Consider the following 26,998-nt stretch of genomic DNA (forward strand, 5'->3'; position numbering starts at 1 on the left):
ATATACGATAAAACCGCTAAAGTCTAATAAAGGCTCCACTATACACTTTCGCGTTCTGGTTCCTTTGTATGGTTTGTCCCTGTGTAGGCACCGTATTTCGTCGTAATTTCCGGTGTTGCGTATTTCCGGTTTAGCTAATTCGTCCATGCGCCTGAAACGGTGAATTTTTCAGGCGAACCAGACCGAGTAGAATTACAGCAGCAATGTTTAAACTGGAAGGGCTCGGACCCAAAATGGACCCGGAGGAGATGAAGAAGAAAATGCGACAAGATGTCATCTTATCTTTACGAAACTTCCTTATTTACGTCGCTCTGCTCAGAGCCAGTGAGTAGCGTCAGATGACATTGAAAGTTAGCTGAGTAGCCCGCTCATGGGTATTTAATGCAGCTCATTATCAGTAAACGGTGTCATTTGCTCACTTTCTCTTTGTAATAATCATGCATGTGAAGTAACACGAGCACATCAAAATGTTGCCCCCATCAGGTATATTATGTTGTGGTTTACAGTATTTAGAAATCACATACACCTCACGTGCCAAGCAGTACTGAGCTTGATACACAGTACTGTGGAAAAGTGTAGGGTCATCATTTATTCTTTATGTATTGCTAGGGAAATGGTGCAGTGATTTAATGAAACATGTGCAAACATACATAGAAACGGTGTATATAACAGAAAAACAGAGTTGGTACAATTCTAATGAGTTTGAAAGCCTCCACCGTGTTTTACAGATGGCTGTAGACCGACACATGTGTAGCTTTCTCCTGGCCTCTGTAAATACTGACAATGATTTGAACCAAAAATGCCAAATTTGGATTCATTACAAGACCTTTTGTGTCTCATTTTTAGTCCAGTTCTTGTGGAATTTAGCCAACCTCAGGCTTTTCTCCCTGTTTACTTTCCCTCTTGAATGGATAGTTGACTGTCACCTTTGCAGTGAGACAGTTTCCATTGAGGTTTCAGTGAGCACTAGATCGACTGAAGGGCCAAATGTATCTCTCAGGATTTCTTTCAGATACTGTTCATCTACCGTACATTGTTTCTTATACCTGCTACTATTTTTGTCCTCTGTCTGTCCACTTTCCTGCCTTTTTTAATTGCATTGCACATTGTTTACCAAGTTTTCAGCTAGCAGCTCTTTGGGAATCATCTTGTTAGTACAAAAATCCCATTTTATTGCCAATCAAACGGTGTTATCTTTGACATCTTTTTTTTGTGGATTTACCAATGGAAAAAGCAGCATTTTCTGCAGGATGCTAGTAACAAAGTTGCTTAAGTTTATTAAATTATCTCTTGAGTTAGGTGCCTGTTTTTTCTTGAATGAGTTATGTTATTCAAGACAAAGAAATGAGGGGTCACTCAATACTTGTGCAAAGTACTGTATATGTTGGTGTTTGGTGCCTGTCTTTCCTGTTCTCCTCCCATAAGAATTTGTTTACCTGTAGCAGGTAAGATGGTGTCTGTTCATCTGTATCTGAGAGCTGTGTATCTGTTTGGACTGGGGCTGGTGGAGCTGATATGACGTGTATTCTGTGTTTACAGCACCATATGTGTTAAAGAAGCTGGACAGCATATGAGCGGAGCAGCTGGTCTCCTCCTCCTCCATCCATTCACAGAGAGCTGATTGCATCAGAGACAGCATGGATCTCCAGAAGCAGGCGGCTGGTTCCATTACAAAATCACAGCGGAAAATTACCAGCATTTGTCCATCACTGCAGCGGAGAAACCGGCTCACACACATTCAGTTTTGTTTCACTTTGTAAACTTTTTTCTTTTTTTTAACTGTTATTATTAAAACACCTTGTCACTCTTTGTTTATACATGTTTTGTCTTTAATAGAGTTTCTTCCAGATGTCATAATAAAGTCAATCCATGTTTATGTTGCCAGTGTACAAGTGTTTCTTCAACACCTAATATTTGAGAGATATACTTAATACACAACGCATATTAGTAGCACTAATATGTATGTAGTATGAAATTATAGATAACATACAACTATTTCTGGCTCTCTCAAGAAATTACTGCTATATTGTTGCTACAATTAAAAAAAAAAAAAAAAAAACAAGTTTGTGATCAAACAGAATGTGCCCGCACTTCCTGAATCATACCACGTGGGGGCGCTGCTACGCAAGTGTGCGGACTGATGAGACTGCAAGTGATGGAGGCGTCAGCAATGGACGCTAAACCGGGCTATTGTGTGTGAGCTCTGTGGCTTACTAACCGCGTAAGGGTGATGTCGGCTGCAGTTTGAGGTTCTTTTTAGTGAGGAGAGCATCAGCCGTGCGCACGCGGGATCCTCCGCGTTCCTCCGTGTTACCGTTGGACCAGGCCCGCCCGTACTCCAGAGCATCTCTAGAGCAGCCGGTGAATCAGACAATAACGCTGCTAAACACTGGAGCTGTGCTGCAAGGGGCTGTTCCCAGCAGATGAGATGCGGATGAGAAGATAAGCTGTGTTTCTTATCGATCGACCGGCTCGATGGATTCTCGATGATAATCTGATATCCTTAGTGTTTAATAACCAGCACCATCGGCCGTGATGAACTTTCCAAGTCACTTTCAGCATATTTTCAAGCAGCTCAACCACCAGCGCCTCCAAGCTCAGCTGTGTGACTGTGTAGTGGTGGTTGGAGGTCAGACCTTTCAGGCTCACCGCTCCATCCTGGCAGCATGCAGTTCTCACTTCAGGGCTCTCCTCACCTCCAGCGACACTGCAGATGAGGCTGGAGGTTCAGGGGCTGACAGGTGTCGAGATGGTCCCAGTGTGATAGAGCTCGATCCAGAGGTGGTGACCCCAGAGTCTTTCTCCACCCTGCTCGATATGATTTACACCTCCACTCTTTCCCTAGGGACCTCCAATGTGATGGATGTGTTACTGGCGGCATCGCACCTGCACCTCAACGCCGTGGTCAAGGCCTGCAAGATACACCTGTCCAGGAAAAACTTCCCTGCCTCTGCGCCTAAAGGTTGGAGGTCTGTGCAGCAGCAGGAACAGGAAAGTCCATCTTCCCAGCTAGCAGGCAGTTCACAGCAACGGGTCACATCAGGCCTGGAAGAGGACCTCGATAAAGAGGAAATGGGAGAGGAGGTGAGTCAGTCTGTTGGGGATGAAGACTGTGTGGTGATAGTGGGGCATAAGAGAAAGCTGCATGAGGACAGGCTCAGTGACAGGAAGAGAACCTCCAGACTTCCTGGAGAAAACTATAAGGAGTGTTCACCTACTGTTACCAGGAGCTGTGTGAGCCACGAGGACAGAGGAGAAGCTCTGTTGTCCACAGGTTGCCTGCAGATAACTGACGCACTCTGGGAAAACCAAGGTGATGAGGAGGAGAAGAAGTACAAAGCACCCAAGGGAGAGTTAGAGGAAATCCAGCTGCCGAGCCAGTCGGATAGCAGCATAGGAGGTGTGTGGGAGAAGGGTGAAGATACAGATGGAGACGGTGTGGTCAAGGTAAAAGTGGGAGAAGAAGAGGGAGACAGGCCACAGATGCCAGTGATTGAGGTGAAAAAGGAAAATCTAAGCTCATATTCTCCAGATTTGTTAACCAGTAATTCTCCTCCGTCTCCACTGGAAGCCTGCACAGACAATTTGAATGCGCAACTCAGTGGTGAGAAGATGGCTGCAGCCAGCCCAGCAACGTGTAATGTTGGCTCTTTACAGTCGGAGCTGTGCACAGATCTTCGCACTGAGGAGCAGAAAGAAACTGGAGATCTGGATGAGAACTCTGCGGATGGTGAGGGCCTGGACAGCCTGTCAGACCTGGCTTTTTCCTGCTTTCTCAATCCTGGCACTGAAAGTGTCATGGGAGCTCTGGAAGAAGATGACAGTCTAGCCAGCCTCACGGCTGCTGCCACAGCTGCTGCCGCTGCCGCCAGCGAAGCTCTTCCAGCTCTGGTAGATGCAGGTGAGCAGGATCAAAAGTCAGACGAGGCAAACACCTCTACTGCTCAGTCTTCAGACTCTTCATCTTCACTTATTTTTCCGGTCACCTCGGTCCCCTTGCAGCAGCTTCTCCCAACTCAGAGCCCAGGATTTAGTGACACCATCATCCTCCAGCCCACCCAGAACTCTCTAACAGGGTTCCTGAGCACTGTCAGACCACCACTCAGTGTGGGAGCCCCTGTCGTCCAACCCTCGAGGGCAGGGAAAAGCTCAGGAGCAACAACCTTCCGTCGAATCGCCCCCAAAACGCAACCTGGATCAGAATCTGGCACAGAGCTTTCCCATGGCTCTGGGGGGACGCCGCCGATCGGCCACCTCTGACACGAGCTTCAGAGGATGTTCTCTCCAAGTGTAAGAAAGCAGCTGCTGAGGACCACGTGCTGCTGGTGGAAGGGGAGAAAAAATACGCCTGCAAAATCTGCTGTAAGACCTTCATGAACTTGACTGACTGCAAGAAGCATATTCGTGTCCACACAGGAGAAAAGCCCTATCCCTGTCCCAAGTGTGGCAAGCGCTTCAGCCAGTCCTCCCACCTGTATAAGCACTCGAAGAACACCTGCCTTAACTGGAAAGATGACCAGTCTTTGGCAGACACTTTGCTCTAAATATGGACTGTTATTTATTACTATTCAATTAAATTAAATCCATAAAATGTATCCAAACTGATGCAAATACACTGATGATGGTTTGTATTGCTGCTGTGCTTCAAGTTAATGAGAATAAATGATTCATTTGGTCATTTTTATTGATCACAAATCTATTTTTTAACATGAGGTAATTCAAAAATTACACACTTTTGTGCGTGAAAGTTAGGTTTTTATTCTTCACAAAAATCATATTTCATTACAAAACTGGAGTGTTATGCTGTTTCAGTAACGGGAGACATGAAGTATTAGCAGAGAAAGTGCAGATAAGGAAGTTCATCATGGTAAATATTGCATTTTAAAATGGGGGAGATGAGTTTTAAGAATACATTATAGTGTATTTTGAGAAGTTTTAAGGTTAACGAGGACCGATGGTTTGTTATTAAGGCCATTTTTAAAGTACTTGAATATATTTCACAAAACTGCACCGATCATTTCCTTCCTCAAAAATGCACATGTGGTTTCAGTGTCAAAACTGACAGATTAAAGTCAAACTATGAAGCCAACACTGATCATATACCCAACCGTGACTGAACTACATTCTTACTATTCTTTTCATCCAAATCACTTCATTATTGTTTTCTGCGGTCAGCAGAAGAGGCACAGTGGCTCAGTTTGAGGCTCTTAGAGGGTGAGTTCACTGGGCATGTCTGTGCCCTGCAGACCACCCAGCAGGTTTCGTGCTGCCAACGCCGACATGACGCCTCTCGTGGAGTAGGTGGCACTGCCAATGTGAGGTAACACCACTGCATGGGATAAAAACAGGACATAAAATATTTTTTAAACAGTAAATTAAACATTAGAGGTCAGAAACAGACATCTACGCAGGGAACAAACTTTCTGCTCACCGCAGTTCTTTAGCGTGAGAAGCCGGTGGTTTGTTGGAAGTGGCTCAGGTGTTGTGACATCTAGTCCAGCTGCAGCTATCTGTCCACTGCTCAGTGCCTCGTATAGATGCTCCTGGTTCACCACAGCCCCCCTAAATCAAATAATTCACTGTATGATGATGGGGATTTATTGTTATTAAAAAAGTACAAGGGCACAGATTATTGTCTCAGTCCGATCCTCTACCCCCTTTAAACACACTGCTCTACCTGCTAGTATTGATGAAGACTGCGGTGGGTTTCATCTTGCTGAAGAAACTCTTGTCGCACATGCCCTGGGTTTCTGGTGTCAGGGAGCAGGAAACAACAATGAAGTCGCTCTCAGACACAAGTGTGTCCAGGGGAACTGATCAACGGAAGAGGTGACACAGGACAAACACGTATATTAACAATCAATAAAATATCCACTATGAAACTATGAAGCCAACACTGATCATGTATCTGACCGTGACTGAACTACATTCTAATTATTCTTTTCATCCACATCACTTCATTATTGTGTTGAATGAACACCTTTCCCCAAACCCTGTTTTTTGGAATATAAATGTGAATGTATAAAGCAATTTTCTAAGCCCTATTTGAGAATACATATCCTGTTTTTTTGTAAAGTGTTTGCTTCCGGTGCCAGCATCGCCTTTAAAAGGAGAGGAACAAAAGGCCTGACTGGGTATAAAAAGAGGATCTGAGTAAAACTGAGACAGAGAGGTTCACCACTCTGTAAACACTACATACACAACATTAAAAGTACAATAATCATGTCTGCTTCACAAAACAATATCTACAAAAAAGGGACAAAGCTGTGTCTGCGATCGTTGGGCCCTTGGGCAGCGCTGCATTTATCACAGACAGAAATCTGCAGTAGAAGTAAATATGTTACACTTATTGTCACATCTAAAGACGATGGAAATACCAAGGCTTGTGGATGCACTAGTGATGATGTAAGATGGCGTTATCCTAATTTATTTAATCCTTTCAACAACTTGAGAGTACTGTGATTTTATTTCATCTTTATTTCTATTCTATTCCATCTATCTATCCATTAAATCTACCTCGTATTAAATCTACATCATTAATTGCCAGAAATAAACCCTTTGGACAGGCCTTGTGTGTAAATTTGCACAACAGCTCAGATGCCATCTTCACTGTAGCTTCTTTGTTTCAATTCAGCCATTTACAGTTAAATCTGGGTTTTAACTGGTGTGCAACACATTGCATTTTATGTAATTTACATTTTGTGTCCACATGTCTTTGGACACAGGGTTAAATTAGGTTTACAACTACTGCCCTCCCCCTTCTACCCTGCTATGCTTTTTATCATCCCCCTTTCACTGTGTGCATTTCTCTATTCATTCCTTACCAAACTCTCCGTTCACTTCAGCAGCGTGCGGTTTGGCTGTTCTCCCAGAGTACAGAAGTCTCTTCACTCCGAAAGGCATGAGTCTCTGAGCTATGGCCATGCCTGCACACGAACACAAGCAGTTATTCAACTACCAGCAAGTCTTAAATGCTAGGAGGAAAATCTGATCAGATTTTGCAAGTTAGATACGGTTACGAAGTTAGTAAAGCCAACCTATGCGTCCCAGTCCGATGATTCCTACAGTGCTGCCAGAAAGACCGTAACCACACAGCCAGAGAGGTTTCCACGAGCTCCAGCCACCACTGAGGGGAAGAAAAAGTGTGATCAGAGAAACAATAATAAGATTTTCACTCATTAGTATAAATGTGTAACTAGGTGAGACTGACTTTTTCACCTCCTCCACTCCCTCTGGTAATCTGCGAGCGGTGGCCAGCAGCAGAGCCACAGTCAGCTCTGCTGTGGCATCAGTCAGGACATCCGGGGTGTATCCAACACGAATCCCACTGTTGAAAACAAAACATAGGTATAACTGAGAAGGCATATAATGTGTCCTCTTACTGGTTAACAGTGAAGTTCAGTTGATTCACCGTTTTTTGATCTCATCGATGGCCAGGTGGTCAAATCCCACAGACAGCGTGCTGATCACTTTCAAGTTCGGCCCTGAAATCAAAGACAAAACAGCTAAGCAGTCACGTAGCTGTCAAATAAATGTAATCAAATCCCGAGTTTAAAAGCAACAAAATGGCCATCTTCATCCAGACAATATAAGCTGAATGATTAACAGTGATTATGGACGGACCTAAGGGGTTCAGGCCTGCCAAATAAAGTCACTGTGCCCCCTCAGCTGAATTCTAATGATACACTTGAACTACAGGTTACACTAATTCATACACATGGTTTAAAGTAGTTTACTCCTTCTGCAGCAGTTGTGGTAACAAAGCATGGCTGAGGTGGCTGAATGGACAGGTCTTTCCAGCTCAGACTTCCAGCAACCCTTTGAAACCAAAAACAGGTGCTTGAGCAGCTAGTTTTAACTTTGTAAACATTTCTCTATGAGGGTACAGTGTATGGTTGTAATTTCACATAGCGTGTTGGAGTTCAAACCCTCTCAGGCTAACGTTGGCCTCCCGTCCAGTTCATATTGTGTGCTACAGACCCTGACACACAAATCCAAATCAGTACTACACATAGGGTGATCAAGTGTCCCACTTTGTGTGGAAATGCACAGCATTTATATCCCCTACTGTCCCGCAATGAATGAAAGTTAGGAAAACACACATGGATCTCTAAAATCCAGAGGTGATTAGCAGATAGAGGGAGACAGGGAAAACTATTATTTCTGGTGATAAATATATCAAAACCGTTATTAAAAATCACCCACACACATACTGTTTATTTAGTCTGCTTGGATCTGGTCACCCTACCACCTGAGGACAGTGAGTACCTGCAGCCTCCAGGACCTCAGCATCGATCTTGTCCGACAGCAGGCACAGAAGACCGTGAGCCCCCTGAATACCTTTGAGAAGCTCTGCCCTCGGCACAGGCTCATCGGAGTCCCACTGAGACACCTCACATCTGCTTCCAACGAGACACGAAAAGAACGAGATGCATGAAGTAGCATTTCACTCAAACATGCAGGCTAGCTTGTGCAAGCAGAGAAAACTGAGAGTAATGGTGTGGCAACAGGAGTGTATAAACATGAATCACAGCGTGCATGAGCCGATCTGCACAACACTGTTACGGACAGCTTGCTGTTCATTCACACACAAAAACACTTCGTACACTCCAGCCGCTGACAGGATCTTCATCCCCTCTTGCGGGATGCGCCTCGTTATGAAAACCTTCATGAGTTTTCCCGCTGACTGCATCCCACTTTAACGGCAGAAAACCTGCACACTCAAAACTGAAACTTGAAGCTTTTAACCTTCAACGTCAGCAGAGCCCGGGCTACTCTGAGACGCCAGGAAGTAGTCGAACTCACACCACTGCGCCTGCGTGGTAGGGATTGGGTGCACATACTTGACTCGCTACTTCTTTTGGCATTCCCATACAATTCGAATAAAATTTAATGATAGCCATAAAAGACATGTATCCATCTGCCTGTTGTCTTATTGGTTATAGTTTAGAGACTAGGTTAAAGCCTGCTTCCACGTGTTTTTATTCATTTTTGGGGGGACAATTAGAGGATTATCATACAGGAATCCCAGTAAAGGAATGTTTACATCACTCTTCCGATTTTGCCCCTTGCCACCCGACGGGATGAAAATGAAAGGAGTGGACAAAATCGTAATAATAAGCTGTGGTCGTAAAACGCATGCGCGTTGTAATGTCAAAGTACACAAACAACTGTAAAGTTTGCTCCTGATAGATTACAGGCATGTGTATATGAATTCATCATCAGAAAACTTATGTTGGTTAAATGTGCTATAGGCTATAAATAAAATAGACCTGACAATCAACACAAAAAGACAGACATTTTTTATAATGGATGTTTCAAGTATATTTTTCAGTTTAATAAAAATTTAAGAATTAATTCACACAATTGCATGCTAAAGTAAAAAGACAGAAACAAACTATGGACCCTGGTTAGCTCAGGCTGCTGAGCTAACCAGGGTCCATAGTTTGCGTTCTGGTTGCTTAATCCAAACCCGGGCCACTGGATCCGACCTGTGACCCTTTGCTGCGTGTCATTCCACCTCTCTCCCAGCTTTCTGTCTGTCTCCACTATCGCTATCAAATAAAGGCAAATGCTAAATGCAAGAAAATATTAAAAAGAAACAAAGTATGGATAATATCGCACTAGTATCGATCCAATAACAATAGCGGTGTTGATATGGTCCACCTCTAGCATAACTGTGACCCCCCAAAAACTACCATCTATCCTAAAAAAAAACGAATAAGGAGTGGCTCAAAACGTATATCCACTGTATCCACTGTATATCCAAAATGATTTCTCTGTGTTAGCAGCGACATGTCCAACACATGCAGTTTGTTGGGACTCACCCTATAAGCTCAATGCTGCCCCCTACAGTGAAACGCACTTATCGCGTGGAAACCTTTTGACTTAATATTTCCTCTTTTGCTGCTTCATAATTATTTGATTCTGCAGCAGCAAAAGCAAAACGAGTAAAATCCTTCAGCCTACTGCTTCAGAGACTCGTAGACTAGCCATGGACTAGACGCTTAAATTTCTTCACGCGCCTGAACGATTTGCTTGCGTAAGACGTCACCGTCTGCTCCTGCTCGCTCTCTCCGCGCGACGCTGCTCGTCGCTCGCTGGTTAAAAAAAAAAAAAAAAACTCTCCAGAGGAGTAGCCTCTGCGCTCTGTAAATGGTCAAGTCCTCACCCTCAGAAAGCAACAGAGGGCGGAATAAGGAGCTCTCGGTACGGAAGAAAAACACGCAGGCTCCGAAGCAGGAAATTAGAGTGAGGACCCAGCTTGGAGAGGTAAGAAAACACCCTTCTTGAGACTATAGAGGTTATTTGTTGAATGCCAAGACTGGCTGTAAGAGGCTACATATTACTGCTAGCTTGTTTGTGATCACTGCAAAAAGGAGCTACTCTTTGCGTTGAGCCCGTCTGTCAGTATTAAAACCATGTAGTTACGATAACTCACTCGATAACAGCTCCAGGAAAGAAATAACTTTATTGTCCGCATGCAGCGAGCTGAAGCCGTATCGCATATTTGCTGTCATATTACGAAGGCGTTACCGCGGTGTTCATGTGTCAGTGATAGAGCCAAGGCAGCAGCAAGAAGCTTTTTTTCCTCTCTCTCTCTTTTTTTCTGGTTGCTTAACTTCAATATGCTTTTAACTTCAACACCATTTACGCTGAACGGGTCTGACCGTGCAAACCACTAGGAACCAGCAGTCATGTAAATTTCTGTTTAATCTTTATTGGTCAATATATTTTTTTACCCCAGCCACATCCTTATATAGACTGAGTGTTTCAGCACAAAACTAACGAGCGTGAGGCTCAGTTATCGGTTTATCTGTTTTAATATAATGCCGTTTTGCAGTATTGTTTTTGTGGTTGCTTCTAATCGTGTTTGTGTTGTTATGTACACGATAGGGGTTTTGCAGCACTAAAGGCGTGCAGTTTGATTTCTGTGGGAGGAATGGTGGTACTATATTTAAAATTGATCCATTGTTATTAAAAGTTACAAGCTATAAAATATGACGTTTTTTTCTTATATAAAACAATTAGATGAGCATGCTGTTTTTAGATATTGCTGAAAATTCTTGGTACTTTAAGTCAATTATGGTAAGATGTTGTAAATATAGCCATGGTTTGCCATTAGTGGTGTAATACGAACAGAAATATGACAGTATGTGGATGCTATATATATAAAAAATATTTGGATATTGTATTTCCTCATATTACACAGCTATGCTTTAACTGGATTTGTGAAAATGATTAAGCAGCAATTTTTTTTGACTTCCTAAACCAAACTGATACACAGGTTATTTATTGAACGTAACTAAATTCCAAACATCCATGTGTCATTTCAGAAAATAATACTAGTACTGACCCCACCCACGGCACAGTTTTGGCTGAGGAACCAGCAGAGCCTGTCTAGGCCTGCAAGAAACAGCAGGTTAAGTGCAGACGGACCTGTACAATGGCTCTGTTGACCCTGCATAGGATCCCATCCATCTCCACCGCGCCAGTGAGTTCAGTTATCTCCCCGTTTTGCTGTACACAAACATTTTGCATCGTGTCAGCAGATATTATGTTGTTTACTTTTCTTTTATAAAGAATGATTCAGAACGTTGACTACAAGTCATTCATGCCAGCCCCTGAAAAGGTCGGCATGAAGCGCAGCAGCTCCTGAATGTGTCCCGTTGTGGATATCATCACTACATTTGCCTGAATGATAACAAGGCAGATTTGTTTTTCACTTGTAGACAGGGATGCGATCGCACTGATAGGCTTACATGGTAGCAGTACCACAGATATAACTCCTGTTAAAGCATTGTCAGATAGTAATTAAATCACTTGCCTAAAGGCCCACTGTACCTGTTAAATGCATACATCAATACTCTATCATCAGCTTCTGTCCCTCACATCTCCTCTTCTCTCATTCTCCTGCTGCATCATAAATATTTTTTTCAGCATTATGTCAAAGCCCTGGGTTTCCCCTCTGGTCTCTGTCATTGCAAATTAAACCATAAATAACTTTACTGTGCTTCCAAATCTCATTTTTTGCATATTTATGTCACAGAATTTAAACACTCTGCTATCTTAACTTGTTTTCTCCTTCTTTTTTTTTCCTTCTTCAAACCCTCATCGTTCCGCTCCTGGCTCCTGCTCACTTCTCCTCTTCTGTTTCTTTTTTTTTCTTTTTCTTTTTCTTGACTCTGTCTGGACTTGTCAGTTGCGTAACAGGTAATGTTTCTGTCTCAAGTTTCTTTCTCTGTAAACCCTTGTTACTACTGCTACTTCTCTTGTTTCTTTCCCCCCTTCCCTCTTAACGCATTGCATTTCTTTTTCATTTACTGTTATTTTTTTCTGTTATTCCTCTGTTTACCTGCTTATTGTTACTCCGCCTCCCCCATCCCCCTTAGCTCTTTGTGTCTGTCTCTTCACTGCTGCACCTTATCTGTATTGTACCACATTTCACCCGAGGAACTTTTTTTTCCCACTATTTTGTGGACAAATTTTAAACAGGAAAAACATCACACACACAAACATGTACATACATGTGTACACACAGTGCTTCTAGTGCTTCCAGGATATTTCTTTCTTTCTTCCAGCACCGTTGTCTTTATTAAGTTGAAATGAATTAATTCTGAGAGCATTAGAAACGCTGTGTAACCGTTTTTCATTTTAAGTAGCGTTTGAACCTCCAGCATCTTCTCTGACCCTCTTTTGGGATCTACATATTTTCACTTTATTGTAGTTGCCAACAGCCTACCTAACAAAATCATTACAGGCTTTGTAAATGTAATTATAGGTAAATCAAAGTTAACATGGTGAACTGCACACATACAAACCAACTACACTTTTGTTTTGTTCATGATTCCTGTTGATGAAGATTTATTTTTTGAATTTATTTATTTTCTAAGGATGAAAGCCTCCAAAGAAGAGGAAGACTTCAGAAAAGGTAGCTGTAACCCACATGACATTTAAATAGTTATAAACTGCACACCTAGGAAAGACGATAACCAGTTACTTGATGACGGCAGCAGTAACCTACTCTCTGTAACTCTGTAGAGAGAGCTTTGCCCTTGTTAAAGGGGCAGTCCTCCTGTTGGAAGATGGCAAGAGTGGGAGCCTTCATCAGGAGACGTCTCGCACCCCGACTTCTCCTGTCAAGCAAACCAGCGGCGCGCCAGACATGCGCCACACACATCTCCGTGCAATGATTGAACACCTCAGACCAGAAGATACAGTGAAGCTGGTGAGCACTCGTGTCTTTACAAATCATATCAGCAAAATCAGAAAAATGTCACACTGAAACAATTTACTTTTTGTCTTTGATCAACAAGTAAACTTATACGATTGTATCACTGGCAAAGGTTATAACTCCAAAATGTTGAGTTTTGGTAAATATTATGATTTATGATGTTAAGAAACCCTAAAAGTGAGTGTTGTTGCACATACTGACTTTTTCAAAGGGTAGGTGACTAAAGGGAAAGTTTCAGTGACTTCACTACAAGTTCTAAACCTTCAGAGACAGTGAGTTACCACTTTTTAGGTCCTCAGTATCACTAGCATCAAGCTAACTTGCGTAAATATTATTCTAGTAATATTTATATAGTATGGTATAGGAGAATTTGTGGCTATGTCCAGAGCTATTATTTGGTGTTGATGACAGCATTCAAGAAGAAAGGCACAATACTCCCATTTAATTTTCTGTAAGGTCTCCAAAAAACTACCTGCTTTAATCTCAAACTGGCTTAATAAGGCATCACACAGACTTTGTACTATGAAATTAGCAGCACATAAAGCTCCTCCTGGATAAGATCCAGAAAATATCCAGTCACCAGTGCATGTGTGAAAATGCCTGGTAGGAAGCATCAGTAAAATATCACATGTGATGGGTGGGCAATATAGCCTTGAAAGTATATCACAATATTCCAAGCAAATTTGCGATAAGGTTGAGGATATATAGAGAAAAATACGGAACAACATTTTATTTTCAGCTGGATTTTTAAGAGTAATTAAATGAAAGCTATTTTCAAACTTTGTTTTCCAATGAGCTACTGTCTTTCCAAATTTGAATTGTGAAACAAGGTAAAAGCAGCAGCATTATAACACAGAAGTAGGGGCAAAGTCAGGTGGTGTTTGTCCTGAAAACTTTTAGTTAAAGTATAAGATAATTGTTTTATTCTTTGGGTAAATAATAGTGAAGTAACTTAATCTTGTAACTCTTCAGAGGGAGCTCAATATTGTCACATAAGAAACCTAAAAAATGTTTTCCATTTGGGTTGTTGTATCTTGGGTTGAGCTTTTCAACAGGTTGCTTATAGCCCTCTTTTTCCATTCGGATTGGTATCATCACTTTGACCAAACAATATATATGAGTAATTTCCATTCACTGTTTGTGCTTCCTGTCATATGAAGCTTGCTTCAGAATTGTTGATGTAAGACATTTGTTTACTTTTGTGTTGCACATCACTAGCTGCTTCACTTTTATAGCCAGGTTGTGTTTTTGCCTCAAGTGGTGAAAAACATTTGTTCTTTCCTCCTTTAGTGGAAACAATTTACTTACATATTTTGCCAGGGACACGGGGCTCTTGCCCTCAGACGTGCCCGGGCTTGTCTTATTCTTGCTCTAGGGAATGTAAATGCATGGTGTTGCTATAGCAATGAAATGGCTATATGATATTTTTATGTCACATAAAAATTTCATTCAATTCAATTCAATTTATAAAGCACCAAGTCACAAAGTGTACTTGTAGCTTTTCTTGTTTCAGCTTGTTTCAGCAAGACTATAGGTAGAGGCCTTTAACCGGACAGGAGCCAGTATCTTGATCTCTGTAAAGACAACATTTACTTCCCTGATTTGAGTTTTCCTTTAAGGCCAAAGAAAATAAACTACGCAGGACATGTTACACCACTTGCAAATACCCAACCTTATTTGGCAACTTTAGACTTAAAAAGAAAACTATGATTTTTTTTTTTTAAATTCATTTTTGCATGTAAAACGCAGTGCTCACAAGTCGTATGTTTCCCTGTCATCCCTCCCTCTGTGTATCTTTTCATACAGGCGGTGCAGTTAGATTCTGTTAGCCCAGTAAGAGTCAGGTATCTGATTGTCGTTTCCACACTGGCCAACAAACATGAGAGCATCCTGCTGGGCATGGATTTCCCCAACTCAGACAGGTGTGTGTAACCAAGATGATGGTGTACAGTTGCGCAAGATAAGATTTCTGTTCTGTTAATAATTCCTGGTTAAGCTTTAACAAGTACAATTTCCTCCCTTGTCTTGTGTGTATGTGTCCTCTCTTTTTGTTTCTAGTGATCATTGCACCATCGGCCTGGTACTGCCAATATGGAGCAATACACAAGTTTATCTGGACGGAGATGGGTAAGAAACATGTTTTTAAAGAAGGATTAAGGATTATATTAAAAGTGTAAAAGCAGGCGTGAGGCTGAGATTGGGAGGCTGCTGCACAGACGGTGCAGCCTGATTTCTGGGATTTTGGCCAGAGATAATATGAATGAGTAATGTCCTTATTTTTGGAGTTGAATCATTCTCTGTGAACTACAACAGCTCCTGTCACTCAGTCACATCATTGCATAAGCATGGAGGTCATGTGTTTTTAATAATGAAATGAAAGTAAAGTATGGTTAGTTTCTTTATGTGACTGTGTATTGAAAGATTTGTGAGTTTTGCTGCTTTAAAGTCTAATAAATTTTTTCTGTGACTGCATTGTAGTGCGTGAAGAACATCAAGGGTCCATTCCAGCACATTTTGTGTGTCTTCAAATAGTCAGCTATATCTTGATTAAAACAGTTTGGGCTGCTGATGCTCAAAAAAAGATAGAAGAGCTGATCTCTCAGTAAACCGAGAGGTGTCGGATTTAAAAACAGTTGGGCTAACATGACGGGGTGCTTAAACTGCTGTGTTTTAAATGCGCGTGCATGCTTTAGCGTCATCCAAGTGTGTTTGCCATGTCACACCAGCATGTTCCCCCTCATCAGGCTGGATCACACCTCCAACTGTGCTAATGTCTCTCTCAATCACTGTCCTCACGTTTTCATTCCACAAGAACAAGAACTAATTCTAATTTACACTGAATTATTTCTCTCCTGTGTGTCAGACTGTGATGTAGCACAACGATGCTTCTTAGCACTGTTACTGTCTTATTTCTCCTTCTTCTCTTTCTCGTCGTCAGGCTTAGTAATGAGCATTCACATTTCTGTGTGTTTCCTGCAGTGGCTTTAGCGTGAGCTCAGCAAAAGAGACCAGAATCTTTAAACCAGTTTCCATGCAGACTATGTGGTGAGTGAAGCTTATATCCCCAGCTGCTCACTTTGCATATCAATAGCTTTCCTTTGCTCTAAATCTCAAGATAAGTCATTAATACACACAGTGATGTTCTTTTTGCTTTTCCTCTCCCCTCTCTCCTGCTGTAAGGTCAGTGCTGCAGGTGTTGCATGGCTGCTGTGAGCGTGCAATCAAGGCAGCTTTGATCCCAGGCTCTGGGCTGGAATGGGCTCGGCACTACTACCGGCACATCGAGTCCGATCGCAACTGCCTCAATGAGTGGGAGGTCATGAATGACCTGGAGTCGATCCGCAAGGACAGCTATGGACAGAGGTATGCTTTTATTTGTAGTAGCCAAGGGAGTTGATGTGCTGGAAAAAAAATATACATTAAGATAATTTACTATATATAAATTAACTTATTGGTCCCAGAGTTGGAAAATTCAAAATCCACCACATGCAAACCCTGTGTGCTTAAAATCCTATGTTTTAAAAAAAGTACAGCTGTAGCATCACGTGGAAAATAAATTAAATTAAATTAAACATGGCACTTTCACCGCTTAATCTTGCTATTAATGTAGTAATAATAAGAAACTGTTCTTATTGCTTGTGCCTCCCTGCCAGTTGGTACTAAAATTTCCCTTTTGTTCTCTGGGAAGTTCGGCAGAGAGAGTTTCCAACGAGATCCTGATCAAAGAACACCTGAGAGACATCATGAGGACTGAAGACCTGGACAACCTCACATCCAAAATGGTGAGAAGTGTGGGCAGGTAGAGACAGGAAGTTGGTTTTAGAAAAAAAAAGTGAAATTATTACAGCATAACTGAGGTGAAAAAATGTGACAAAATGCATTCATTCTCTGCTGTAGGTGCACGCTACCCTGGAGTCCAGGATAGGCTTTGACATGAGACCCTACAAGGAGTACATCGACAATGAGATCCTGGTCACCATGGCTCAGATGGACAAGCCCTCCAAAATATTTGACTATCTATACCTGGTGAGTCATTGTTAAAGGTCAGATAGAGCTAAAAGCCATATTATGTACAGTCACTTTCTTTTGTTTTGGTCAAAAAAACTGACATGGGTTTTAGTGCCAGGATGTTGTCATGTGACTGTAACTTCCCCTTTCAGATCTGTGTTGACAGCGATAGGGAAGATGGCTCTGTCAGCCCTTTCCTTCTCATCTTCTCTGACCTCGCTTTAACCTATTTTTATTTGTTTTCAGGGCTCTGAGTGGAATGCAGCGAACTTTGAGGAGCTGCAGAAAAACAAGTTAGTAGTTTCACCTGCAACATTTTCTGCAGCTCTGTGTGTTGTGGTCTGTCTCTGTTTCCCATTAAATCACAATAAGGGTAATATTTAGCTATGCACTGTGTTTTGCTCTGGCTCTGAGTGTGTCTCGGCATGTTTTTCAGCGTGGGCTACATTCTGAATGTGACGAGGGAGATTGACAACTTTTTCCCAGAGTCCTTCTCTTACATGAACATCAGAGTGTACGATGTGGAAGCCACAGACTTGCTGTCCCATTGGCCAGCTACATTCAACTTCATCAACACTGCAAGGTACCAGAGGCTTTTTCAATCCAGACTTGTAAAAAGGTTTGTAATTGTTCCTCCGGGGCAGAAGCTCTGTTAGGGGCTGAAATGTGTGAATCTAAATCTCCATAGAGGACTGTCTATGATGAACTCCTGTATTGTGACACAGACCTACAGTCCTTTAAGTCAAAAACCACTTTACTGTGTATCCTTTTTTGCTTTCTTGTCTGATTGATACCATTCTCAAGATTATATAATCTGATTATTATCTTAGTGGAGACTGGAAAGTCTCCAAAATCTGCAGAGCTTTTGTTTAAATTTAATGGGATTTAAGCTTACATTTTTGTATGAATAGCATACACCCACTGGACTTTTTTTTTTTTTTTTTTAACTACGTACACCTAGTAATGGGTTGAACCGCCTTTTGCCTTCAGAGCTGCCTTAAATCTTTGCGACGTAGATTCAGCATGGTGTTGGAAACATGACATGACAGCATCAAGGGTGCAGAGCTGTAGTAACTACAGTTGTAACTACAGTTGTATAGTTGTTGAGCCATACTATAAAGATATGGTATGGCTGAAGCTAGGATATGAAGAAAGTCACAATCAGGGAGCAGCACTAAGGCTTCATGAAAAGAAGCCACACTGAGAAAGAAAACTGCAGATGTGATGTTTGCTTTGAGAGTGTTGATGGAGAAGTTTTGAGATGGTCAGAAGCTTCTCTGTGGATCTAGAGACCACATATGATGGGAGCCATGAGATGCATGAGGAAGTCAGGAGTGGCAGAGAAGTATGTGAGGGTGGTGCAGAATATGTTTGAGGACAGCGAGACAGTGGTGAGATGTGCGGTAGGAGCAATGACTGTATAAAAGTTTTGGGTAGGAGTGACAGATGGTTTCAAGGTGGTGTAGGATTGGCTCTGGGCCCCTTCTTGTTTGAAGTGATGATGGATAGGTTGGCAGATGAAGTCTAGCTGGTGTCTCTGTGGTCTATGATATCTGTAGTGACAGTAAGGAGCTGGTGGAAGAAAGGCTAGGGAGCTGGAAACGTGCTCTGGAGAGAAGAGAAATTAAAGTCAGTAGAAACTAGACAAAATACTGTGAATGAGAGAGAGACAGGTGGAAAGGTGAAGAAGATAGGAGCGGAGATAATAAAGGTAGATGATTTGTAATGCACAAGAGAGTGCAGACAGGGTGGAGCGGGTGGAGATGAGTGTCAGGGGTGATTTGTGTAGAATGATAGCAGCAAGAGTGATGGGGAAGGTTTGCAAGATGGTTGTGAGACCTGACAGTGACAAAAAGACAGAAGGCTGAGGTGGAGGTGGCAGAGCTGAAGATGCTCTGAGTACTCTGTGTTCCCATGGTCTGCAACAAGACTCCACAAGTCTTCACGGTCTGACATGTTATATATTCAGAAACGTTCTTTTGCATACCCTAGTTTTAACAACTTATTATTTGAATTACTGTTGCCTTTCTGTCGGCTCTAAGCAGTCTCCTCTGACACTGACAAAGCATTTTCATCCAGAGAACCACCACTCAGGGGATATTTTGTCTTTTTCAGACCATTCTCTGTAAATCCCAGAGATGGTTGTGTGGTGAAATCACCATTCTTCCGTCCATCTTGCATTATCAAGCAGTTTGAACAGTGTACTTAATATAGTGGCCAGTGAGCATAAAATATAAAATGTTAGAGAGATTTAACAGCACTGGAACACTGTATGTGTTACTGTAATCATTTATAGACGAAGGGCTTCCCTTTGTTTCCAGTTTTTATAATGAGCTATGCTCACTTCACGCAGCTTCATATTTAATGGACACTGATGAGAGTGTTGTCGGTCTCTGTGCCTACTTTTAACAGAAAATGAAAGACTACATTTCCTCAAATATTGAATTCGATCAAGATTGGCATAGCCATCAATTTTTCAGTTCTGAGCTGTCACACTGTGACTCAGCTTCCCATTTCAAGTCTAATCTGTGTGAATGATGTCTACAAACGACGACTGAGTTGTGAAACATCATGACAGGCGGTATTCACACCACGAAAATAGAAAAATACTGCTTCTGTGTTTTCAGTTTACAGTTTGGAGTTTTGAAACAAAACCTCTGAGAGAAGGCCAAGCTACCCTACAATTAAAGCTGCAAATCTTAAATTTGTTCAGCTCCTCGGCTAGTTTTAAAGCTGCCACATGTTCACAAACCAGAAGCCTTTTACTGCAGAGCGTTATTTTGCATGTGCGTATACATTCCAGTAGTTCTCCCTTCATGACTTAATATTTGTTAAGCAAAATCCAAAATCACTGTGCGAGTTTTCCTTTTCATCTTTGTGTATTACAGGAAGAGTGGTCAGGCGGTGTTGGTTCACTGCAAGATGGGCGTGTCCCGCTCTGCCTCCACAGTGATTGCCTATGCTATGAAGCAGCAGCACTGGACACTGGATGTGGCATTGAACTACGTCAGGGATCGCCGGTCCATCGTCAAGCCCAATGAGGGCTTCATGAAGCAGCTCCACACCTACAGCGGCATCCTCAGTGCAAGGTTAGGCCTAGTGCTCTTTTTTTTTCCTGTTCTCTTTAGTTTGGAAGCTCAGTTGAGGAATGTGCATGTGCATTTATCATTCCAGCCAGCAGCGCCATAGTGCTCTCTGGAAGCGAAAGTCGAGAGACCAAAGACAAAAATCAGTTCGAAATGAGGAAAGAGGGGAGGAAGAAAAGACAGCCGACGATGAAGAAGAAGAAGAAGATGAGGAGGAGGAGGAGGAGGAAGATGATGATGAGGAAGATGACGGACTTGATGAGGATGATGGCGTAGATAATCCAGATGAAAAAAATTACTCAGGGGAAGACTGTGAGGTAATCAGATCCTGAGCAATTTTTCACTTTTTAAAATCCAGATTTATTTATTTTTTTACCTTTACAGCTTTAACTCCTTTATATCTTATCAACCTCATCTAGGTATTTGAACAGCCTGCCCCAAAGTCTGACACTATCCAAGACCCTGTGCAGACAGGCCCTGTGATTACTGTAAATGAACCAGAAAAGGTGAGCAGACTGCCTGACCCACATTTGTCCTCATATTCTCACGCAGAGTGCATCAAAGGCTACTCATCTTTTTACTTCTCTTTAATCTCCAGGTCATACCAAGTGTTAATCGTAGTGGCAGAATGAACCTCTACTCATTAATGCAGTCCATCAGCGAGATGGATGATGTGGATAAAGGATATGAGGTAAAAGAAGCAGAGTGCCGGTCTCTCTAGCCTCCTCTTTGTAGTTAAGCTGACAGTTTGGAAATGGCTCATTTAGATTGAGGACATGTAGCGAAGCCTGTTGTTTGAAATAACTCATGAATAATATATGAGTCATGCTTCTTACCTCTCAGCTGTAAAAGGCTGATGGAGTATTGTCGTCACCCCAAGAATGAAGTGATGTAGGATTTTTTATATTGTCATTATGCGTAACTACTAGGAGACAGAGAGGTAACACTGGAGGCCACCAGTATGTTTTTATAGCAACTTTTTCGTCCTGTGATTATGTTAGTATTTCTACAGACATACATATTGGAAAAAAAACAAACTAGGTTTCATTTTTAATCAAAATCTTTAGTTTGACTCTATGTGAGGACCTGTATGGCCTTCCATCCCCTTTTTCACACCTTGTGTCCTGCCAGTAACTATACTACCAAAATAGTAGCTGATTTAGTCTTCTGTGGTGAATCTTTCTAGAGATTATGATGTAATCCACTTAAGTGGTCAACATTATTTTTGGCAGCATTTATGGTTGTGTTGCTTTATGTGCTAATCATCTCAGTTACGTCCCAGTGTTTTACACGCACTGCCAACCATGATCGAAATAAATAAAATGCTGGGACTTTTTCTCTCCCGAGTCTCCATTTAAAAATATTTATCTGTCAAGTTTTTGTCTACTTCTTTGTACATTTCCTTTCATCAGTTCCAACAGTTTTGACATTTGTGAGTCCTTTCATTGTTATTCCTTATGTTGAAGCGAGGACTGTTATGCCATCACTGATAAATTAAAAAACTGTTGTGAATACGTAGCCAGAAATAGAAGGTATTGATGGTACTGAAGCAGGATAATCACGGTAGTCGCCAGCTACAACGTGTAGTTAGATTTCGACCGAGGTTTACGTCAGGTAGTCCCATAGCGTTCAGAGGCGTTTGGGGTTGCGATGTATCTGTGGAGTAGATTTCTTGCTGAAGAATTAATCCCAATGTTATAACTTTGTACTTTCCTACTTTGTTCTTTTCAAAGATGCCTGGCAGTCCGAGGCGGTCACCAGGACAGCGGAGGCGTAGCTATGGGCGCCGATGTCTCACTCACCAGAAAGCATGTGTGGATGTTTCACCTGAACCATCCAGCCGGCCGGGCGCGGGCCAAAGCAAGCCCCAAAGTGATTAAAAAGATGAACAAGCAGGGAGGTACAAGAGGGACTATAAACGAGGCACAGAGGAGAAAAGCAGGAAAGTGAGCTCTGGGAACATGCCAAGGTTTTTATATAATGATCCTAAAGTCTTAATTTATATTTTCCAGGTCTTGGATTGCATATGTCACCTCATAAAAGCTATAATAGATAGTTGATTTTTTTTATAAGGACCATGCTGCAGTATTGCTGTACCGGTGAAAGCCAGGATATCTGATAGCTGAAATCATTGCATTATTGTATTATTATGTTTTATGTTTATGAAGGTATCCAAACACATATGAACCAGCATGTCCCTGCCGAGCTCCCTCAGTCCCTCTTCCGTTTTTTTAAGCTCTCCTTTCAACACTTCAGAGGTATCTATGCAATAACTGTTTTAATTTCCTTATATGAGGCTGTATGCTGCCAGCCCAAAGCAGAAAGTGTTCATTTCCTCCTTCTCACAACACATGCCATGTGCAGATATGGAGGATTTCACTGTATCTAAGCTGTGCATTATGGATTATGTCAGAGCCAGTTTTATGGCATATGCCAGTTTGCCAAACTGTATTCCTCTGTGCCAGTGAATATATTTAAAGGAAATGTCGGTTTGCTAGGAACCTTTCCCACCCATTTTATTTTCATCCATTATATTTTGGCTCCAGGGCTACACGAGTGCCTTCAACCTGAGAATGAAAAGTGATTCTTTAATGATATTTTTAATGTTTTAGCTTAAGTACAAGGTGGTGGTAATATATTGCATTTCTCTTGTACCATTTCCAAATTTTATGTCATTAATTATGTGACTTTACAAGTTTGTGCATAATTACAGTATATATAGTCACATAATTGCTGATGACCTGGGTGCATGTTTTGTGTTTTATACCAGCCTGTGAGAGGACACTGTTCAGGGTTTGAGCTTGTATTTATATGGACTTTGAAGGGATCAACTTAAATTATTCAATGTTCTGTTTTCACTAGATGCTGATGAGGACATTTCTTATTTTATGCTGGTATTACTTTTTATCCAGTGAACCCAAGTTAAAAAAAGAAAAAAAAAGAAAACGTTTAACCTGCATGCTCACTATTAGAAAAAAAAAAAAAGAGGAAAAAAGAAAACATGCACTTTATAATCCCAACACACTGTTCCCACCGCCTGAGCCAACTTCACACTGTACTATGATTAAAATGATCAGTGATTGGTTTTTATTGTCATCCATTTCCTTATTGTAACAGACTCTCCACTGCCTGCACCTCACTCTTGTTTACAAGCACCTGAGTAAAAAATAAATTATTGTACTCAAACCAAGAATCTTTATTTTTTGATTAAATATTGAACCAGAGGAGAATGACTTAATATAAAAGAGACATGGCACAGGAACAAGCTTTCTTTTGAATCCTATTTTTTACTGTAGCAGTTGTAATCTTAATATCAGCACAGTAATAGTTAACAAAAGAGAGAAGTAATCGGGATACAGATTTATACAAAACAGCGGATTTGACTGATGAATTACAGTCAGGACCCAACATATTTCCTTCTGGGTTCACTTAGAATGATTCCTCCTGCTTTCATTGCAGCTCTGAAAGACTGAACCTGCAAAACAGAAAAGCCAGAGAGAGAGAGCGATGTGAAGCCAAAGGCTACCTCAGTGAAGTAAAGTTACAGTAACTTTATTTCTAGTCCCTGCTGTACTCACAGAATCTGAGCGGTATGTCCAGGGAATCGCCCTATACACCATCCTGGTGATGCCAGCCTGCTGGCAGCGCTGCGCCAGCACCTCGCCCACAGCCTGACAGGCTGCCACGCAGTTTGTAGAAGCCAGCTCCTTCTTCACAGCCCACTCTTTGGTTGAACAAGAAAGCACCGGAATAGGGGAGCAGCTGGAAAACACTTGGGCTGTCACATGGTGTTGGCTACGGGAGAACATCAACCTGAAACAATAAGAGGCACGAGAGGAAATTAAATAGAGATAATTGTTCTTTATGCATGAATATGCCATGTTTCATTAGAACCTGACTGATTACAATATTTTTCTGTCCATTCATATTGACCGTTATGAACCCAATGGGGTAGAACAAATACAGAATATTTGTATAATCTAGAATAATAGCAATGAATATAAAAAGAGTTATCTTTGTTTCCCAATTTTAGTTATACAACTTAACATTAATTTAAGAAAAAAGGTAATAAATTTACATAAATGGATACTTGTTTGTATGTTGTAAGCTGTGACCCAGTGTGGGGTTGATGCACATGACTGTTGTCTCCATTTCTCTTTGAATTTTGTTCCCGACAGCTGCTATACTTTTATAAATATTTCTCTCTGTTCATCTTGTTTGTTTCTTTGACTATTTCTTTAGATCTCTGATTATGCATCAACATGTCTCAAAGATACTGTGTCACTGCTTGTTACAAAGTCACGATCCTTCTTAGATTGAAGTCATTTTAAATGTGTAATTTAGTTTTATAAGGCAACTTGTCACATTACTAATTACACTAACATAGTTACTGTATAGAGTAATGTGTTACCGCATAACAGTTACTACAAAGTTAGAAAGTAATTCACAAGTCCTCACTAACAAAAGTTGTTAAATTACAGTAAGCTGTATCACGACTATGCTCTTAAGATTTATTTCTGGAATACTAAAATATGCATGAATTTTAAAAACTGCCATTTGAGAAAAAACAAAAATACAACAGCTAATGCAACATTACAGCTCTTATAATGCAGTCACGTCTGGGGGGCAGTATTTCAACCACTGGCACAGACCGACTGCTGTCAAGCCAGTCCCCATGCTGTTTAACCTTATGTGTGTAGGTATTAACTATTTAATACCTACACACATATTACAGCATTATCAAGGACTGTTACAGCATTAACAGTCCTTGATAAATATCAGTCTGTCCTTCATAGAACTCATTTTACTGAAGCAGCTCTTCTTTGAGTGTCCAGTCTCATTTGGATGCAACGTGATGCAGATGAATATTCTGTTTTACTGATGTTGGACAACCCCTGCTTTTGATACTCTTGACCATCACATGTTCCTCGATAGTGGGTGCATCTGGGCCTGCTGTAGAGTGGTTTACATTATAGCTATCTGAATGAAGCTTTTCAAATGCTGTTTCTAAGTACAGGCCCTCTTCCACTTCTATTACCTATGGTGTGCCACAAGGTTCTGTATTGGGGTCCTTAATTTTCAGATATATCTGCTCTGTCTTCAGCACTTTTTGAGCACCTTCATGAACATTTCTTATCACTACTATGCAGATAACATTCAGTTATAGATCTCTTCTAAGCCCCATTCTACAGATCCTGAAAAAATGCTTAGACTATTAAAAGATGGATGGCTGATAACTTTCTCCTACTTAATGAAAAAAACCTGAAGTCCTTGTTTGTGCCCCTGACAGATTGGTCCCCTTCTGATATTTGCTAAATATTGTATCAGGAACCGTGGGGTAACATTTCACTTTGCTTTCACTCTGCATGGTCATGTCAAATTTCTGGTTTGATACGGTTTTTAATAGCTTAAGATAGTTGAGCACCATGGTGTTACACTTTGAACTGGAGGTTGTTATTCATGCATTTATTTCATCATGTTTGGATTATTGTAATTCATTCGAGCAAAACCTCCTTGGAATGTCTACAGGTTGTTCAGGACCCTCATGTCACATCACTGGTGAACCAGCTGCACTGGCTTCACATTCAATGGGAGTCCATTTTAAGATGCTTGTTTTGACTTTTAGGGGTATCACATTAGTGAACTTCATTAGTGAACATCCATACATTCCCAGGAGGTCCCTGAGGTCATGTGATCTGAAACCTTCCCTCTGTCTTAGCGTGAGATCTCTTTGAGGACAGAAAAAAAGTCAAATCTTTTTATTTTTACGTTTGGTTCACTCTTTTTCTTTTTTAACACTCTGGTATTGTAATTTTAGATAAACAAGAGACTAAACAATGAACAAGAATATAACGAGTATCACTCCTCAGTATAACGTTACTCTGATTTTTTTACTTCAAAGTAAAAGCCCTTTAAAATTTCATATATGAGCAATATTTGTCTGAATCCAGAATTCCAGTATAGAGAAACCGCCTGTTTCCACAGACTAATTTCACTTTAAATCAACAGGATGCACCCTCGCAGTGCTACTCAGTCTGATTCTGGATTTCACAGTAAAAACTTAAACTTTTACAGACCTGTGGTAGAACTCCCGGTGTGGCCAGGTTGTCTTCCAGCCCCGATCCTTCACAGCCAGAGCCATCTGCTCCAGGTTGCGGGGATTTCTATTTACAAAGGTCGGGTTCACGGCTTCATTTTCATCCGCGGAGGGCTCTGGCTGAGAAGCTGCTTGACTCAGACACCGAGCTGTGTGACAATTAGTCTGGTCAGCTTTTATGACTGCAGATAGAAAGTTTAAGGCTTTCTAGCTTTACTTACCCGTCTGGTTTGAAAGCAGAGCTGGCCGACAGCGTTGAATTTGACCTAAGAGCAGCCGCACACTGCGACTAACTTGGCTCAGAGCCATGTCCTCCCGAGCAGTGCTAACCTCACAAATAAAAAGGCCAATCAATGTGTTACCATCAGGTAAGACGCCAAAAACAAGCAAACATACTATTCAAGAAAAATCCACCGTTACATGAGGAGTCCCTTCTTTGACATTCCGATAATATCCGGTTCACTCTGTGCCACTTCGGAAACAGCACCCATAGAAACTGAACTCGCGCTTAAGGTTCCGTTTACAGTAATTCCGGAACTTAAAACGATGGAAAACGCCAACAACTTTTTAATT

At 41.4% G+C, this 26,998-nt stretch overlaps 4 protein-coding genes across 7 annotated transcripts; 2 read left to right on the forward strand and 2 right to left on the reverse strand.

Moving 5' to 3' along the window:
* The first annotated feature begins 91 nt into the window (after positions 1–91).
* Positions 92–4,684, forward strand: tomm5 (translocase of outer mitochondrial membrane 5 homolog (yeast)). Of its 2 annotated transcripts, none has more exons than XM_005467678.4 (2): positions 92–324; positions 1,540–4,684. In XM_005467678.4, the coding sequence occupies exon 2, from the start codon at positions 2,536–2,538 to the stop codon at positions 4,258–4,260; it is 1,725 nt and encodes a 574-aa protein (XP_005467735.2). In that variant the 5' UTR covers positions 92–324; positions 1,540–2,535; the 3' UTR covers positions 4,261–4,684. The 2 variants fall into 2 exon arrangements, with proteins under 2 accessions (XP_005467735.2, XP_003444797.1); XM_003444749.5 differs by having other exon boundaries at positions 101–324; positions 1,540–1,880.
* Positions 4,685–4,738: 54 nt separating this feature from the next.
* grhpra (glyoxylate reductase/hydroxypyruvate reductase a) lies at positions 4,739–9,284 on the reverse strand. Its single transcript, XM_003444748.5, has 9 exons — positions 8,607–9,284; positions 8,269–8,399; positions 7,412–7,484; positions 7,211–7,327; positions 7,038–7,126; positions 6,825–6,926; positions 5,678–5,813; positions 5,432–5,562; positions 4,739–5,329 (listed from the first exon to the last, which is right to left on the reverse strand). The coding sequence occupies exons 1-9, from the start codon at positions 8,690–8,692 to the stop codon at positions 5,208–5,210; spliced, it is 987 nt and encodes a 328-aa protein (XP_003444796.1). The 5' UTR covers positions 8,693–9,284; the 3' UTR covers positions 4,739–5,207.
* A 556-nt stretch (positions 9,285–9,840) lies between these two features.
* Positions 9,841–23,274, forward strand: si:ch211-203d1.3 (protein phosphatase Slingshot homolog 3). 2 transcript variants are annotated; one of them, XM_005467681.3, is made up of 17 exons: positions 9,841–10,272; positions 11,337–11,494; positions 12,894–12,931; positions 13,042–13,228; positions 15,041–15,156; positions 15,293–15,361; positions 16,214–16,279; positions 16,415–16,597; positions 16,923–17,016; positions 17,132–17,260; positions 17,489–17,535; positions 17,679–17,825; positions 20,131–20,331; positions 20,417–20,645; positions 20,748–20,834; positions 20,927–21,019; positions 22,062–23,274. In XM_005467681.3, the coding sequence occupies exons 2-17, from the start codon at positions 11,447–11,449 to the stop codon at positions 22,206–22,208; spliced, it is 1,881 nt and encodes a 626-aa protein (XP_005467738.1). In that variant the 5' UTR covers positions 9,841–10,272; positions 11,337–11,446; the 3' UTR covers positions 22,209–23,274. The 2 variants fall into 2 exon arrangements, with proteins under 2 accessions (XP_005467738.1, XP_025767691.1); XM_025911906.1 differs by lacking the exon at positions 9,841–10,272 and adding an exon at positions 12,203–12,213.
* On the reverse strand, positions 22,443–26,943 carry mrpl18 (mitochondrial ribosomal protein L18). Of its 2 annotated transcripts, none has more exons than XM_005467682.4 (5): positions 26,840–26,943; positions 26,647–26,750; positions 26,406–26,574; positions 23,907–24,141; positions 22,443–23,803 (listed from the first exon to the last, which is right to left on the reverse strand). In XM_005467682.4, the coding sequence occupies exons 2-5, from the start codon at positions 26,732–26,734 to the stop codon at positions 23,726–23,728; spliced, it is 570 nt and encodes a 189-aa protein (XP_005467739.1). In that variant the 5' UTR covers positions 26,735–26,750; positions 26,840–26,943; the 3' UTR covers positions 22,443–23,725. The 2 variants fall into 2 exon arrangements, with proteins under 2 accessions (XP_005467739.1, XP_003444789.2); XM_003444741.5 differs by having other exon boundaries at positions 26,846–26,940.
* Between the last annotated feature and the right edge of the window lie 55 nt (positions 26,944–26,998).

Source organism: Oreochromis niloticus, linkage group LG2 (assembly GCF_001858045.2).
Source record: "Oreochromis niloticus isolate F11D_XX linkage group LG2, O_niloticus_UMD_NMBU, whole genome shotgun sequence".
Classification (NCBI taxonomy): Eukaryota; Metazoa; Chordata; class Actinopteri; order Cichliformes; family Cichlidae; genus Oreochromis; species Oreochromis niloticus.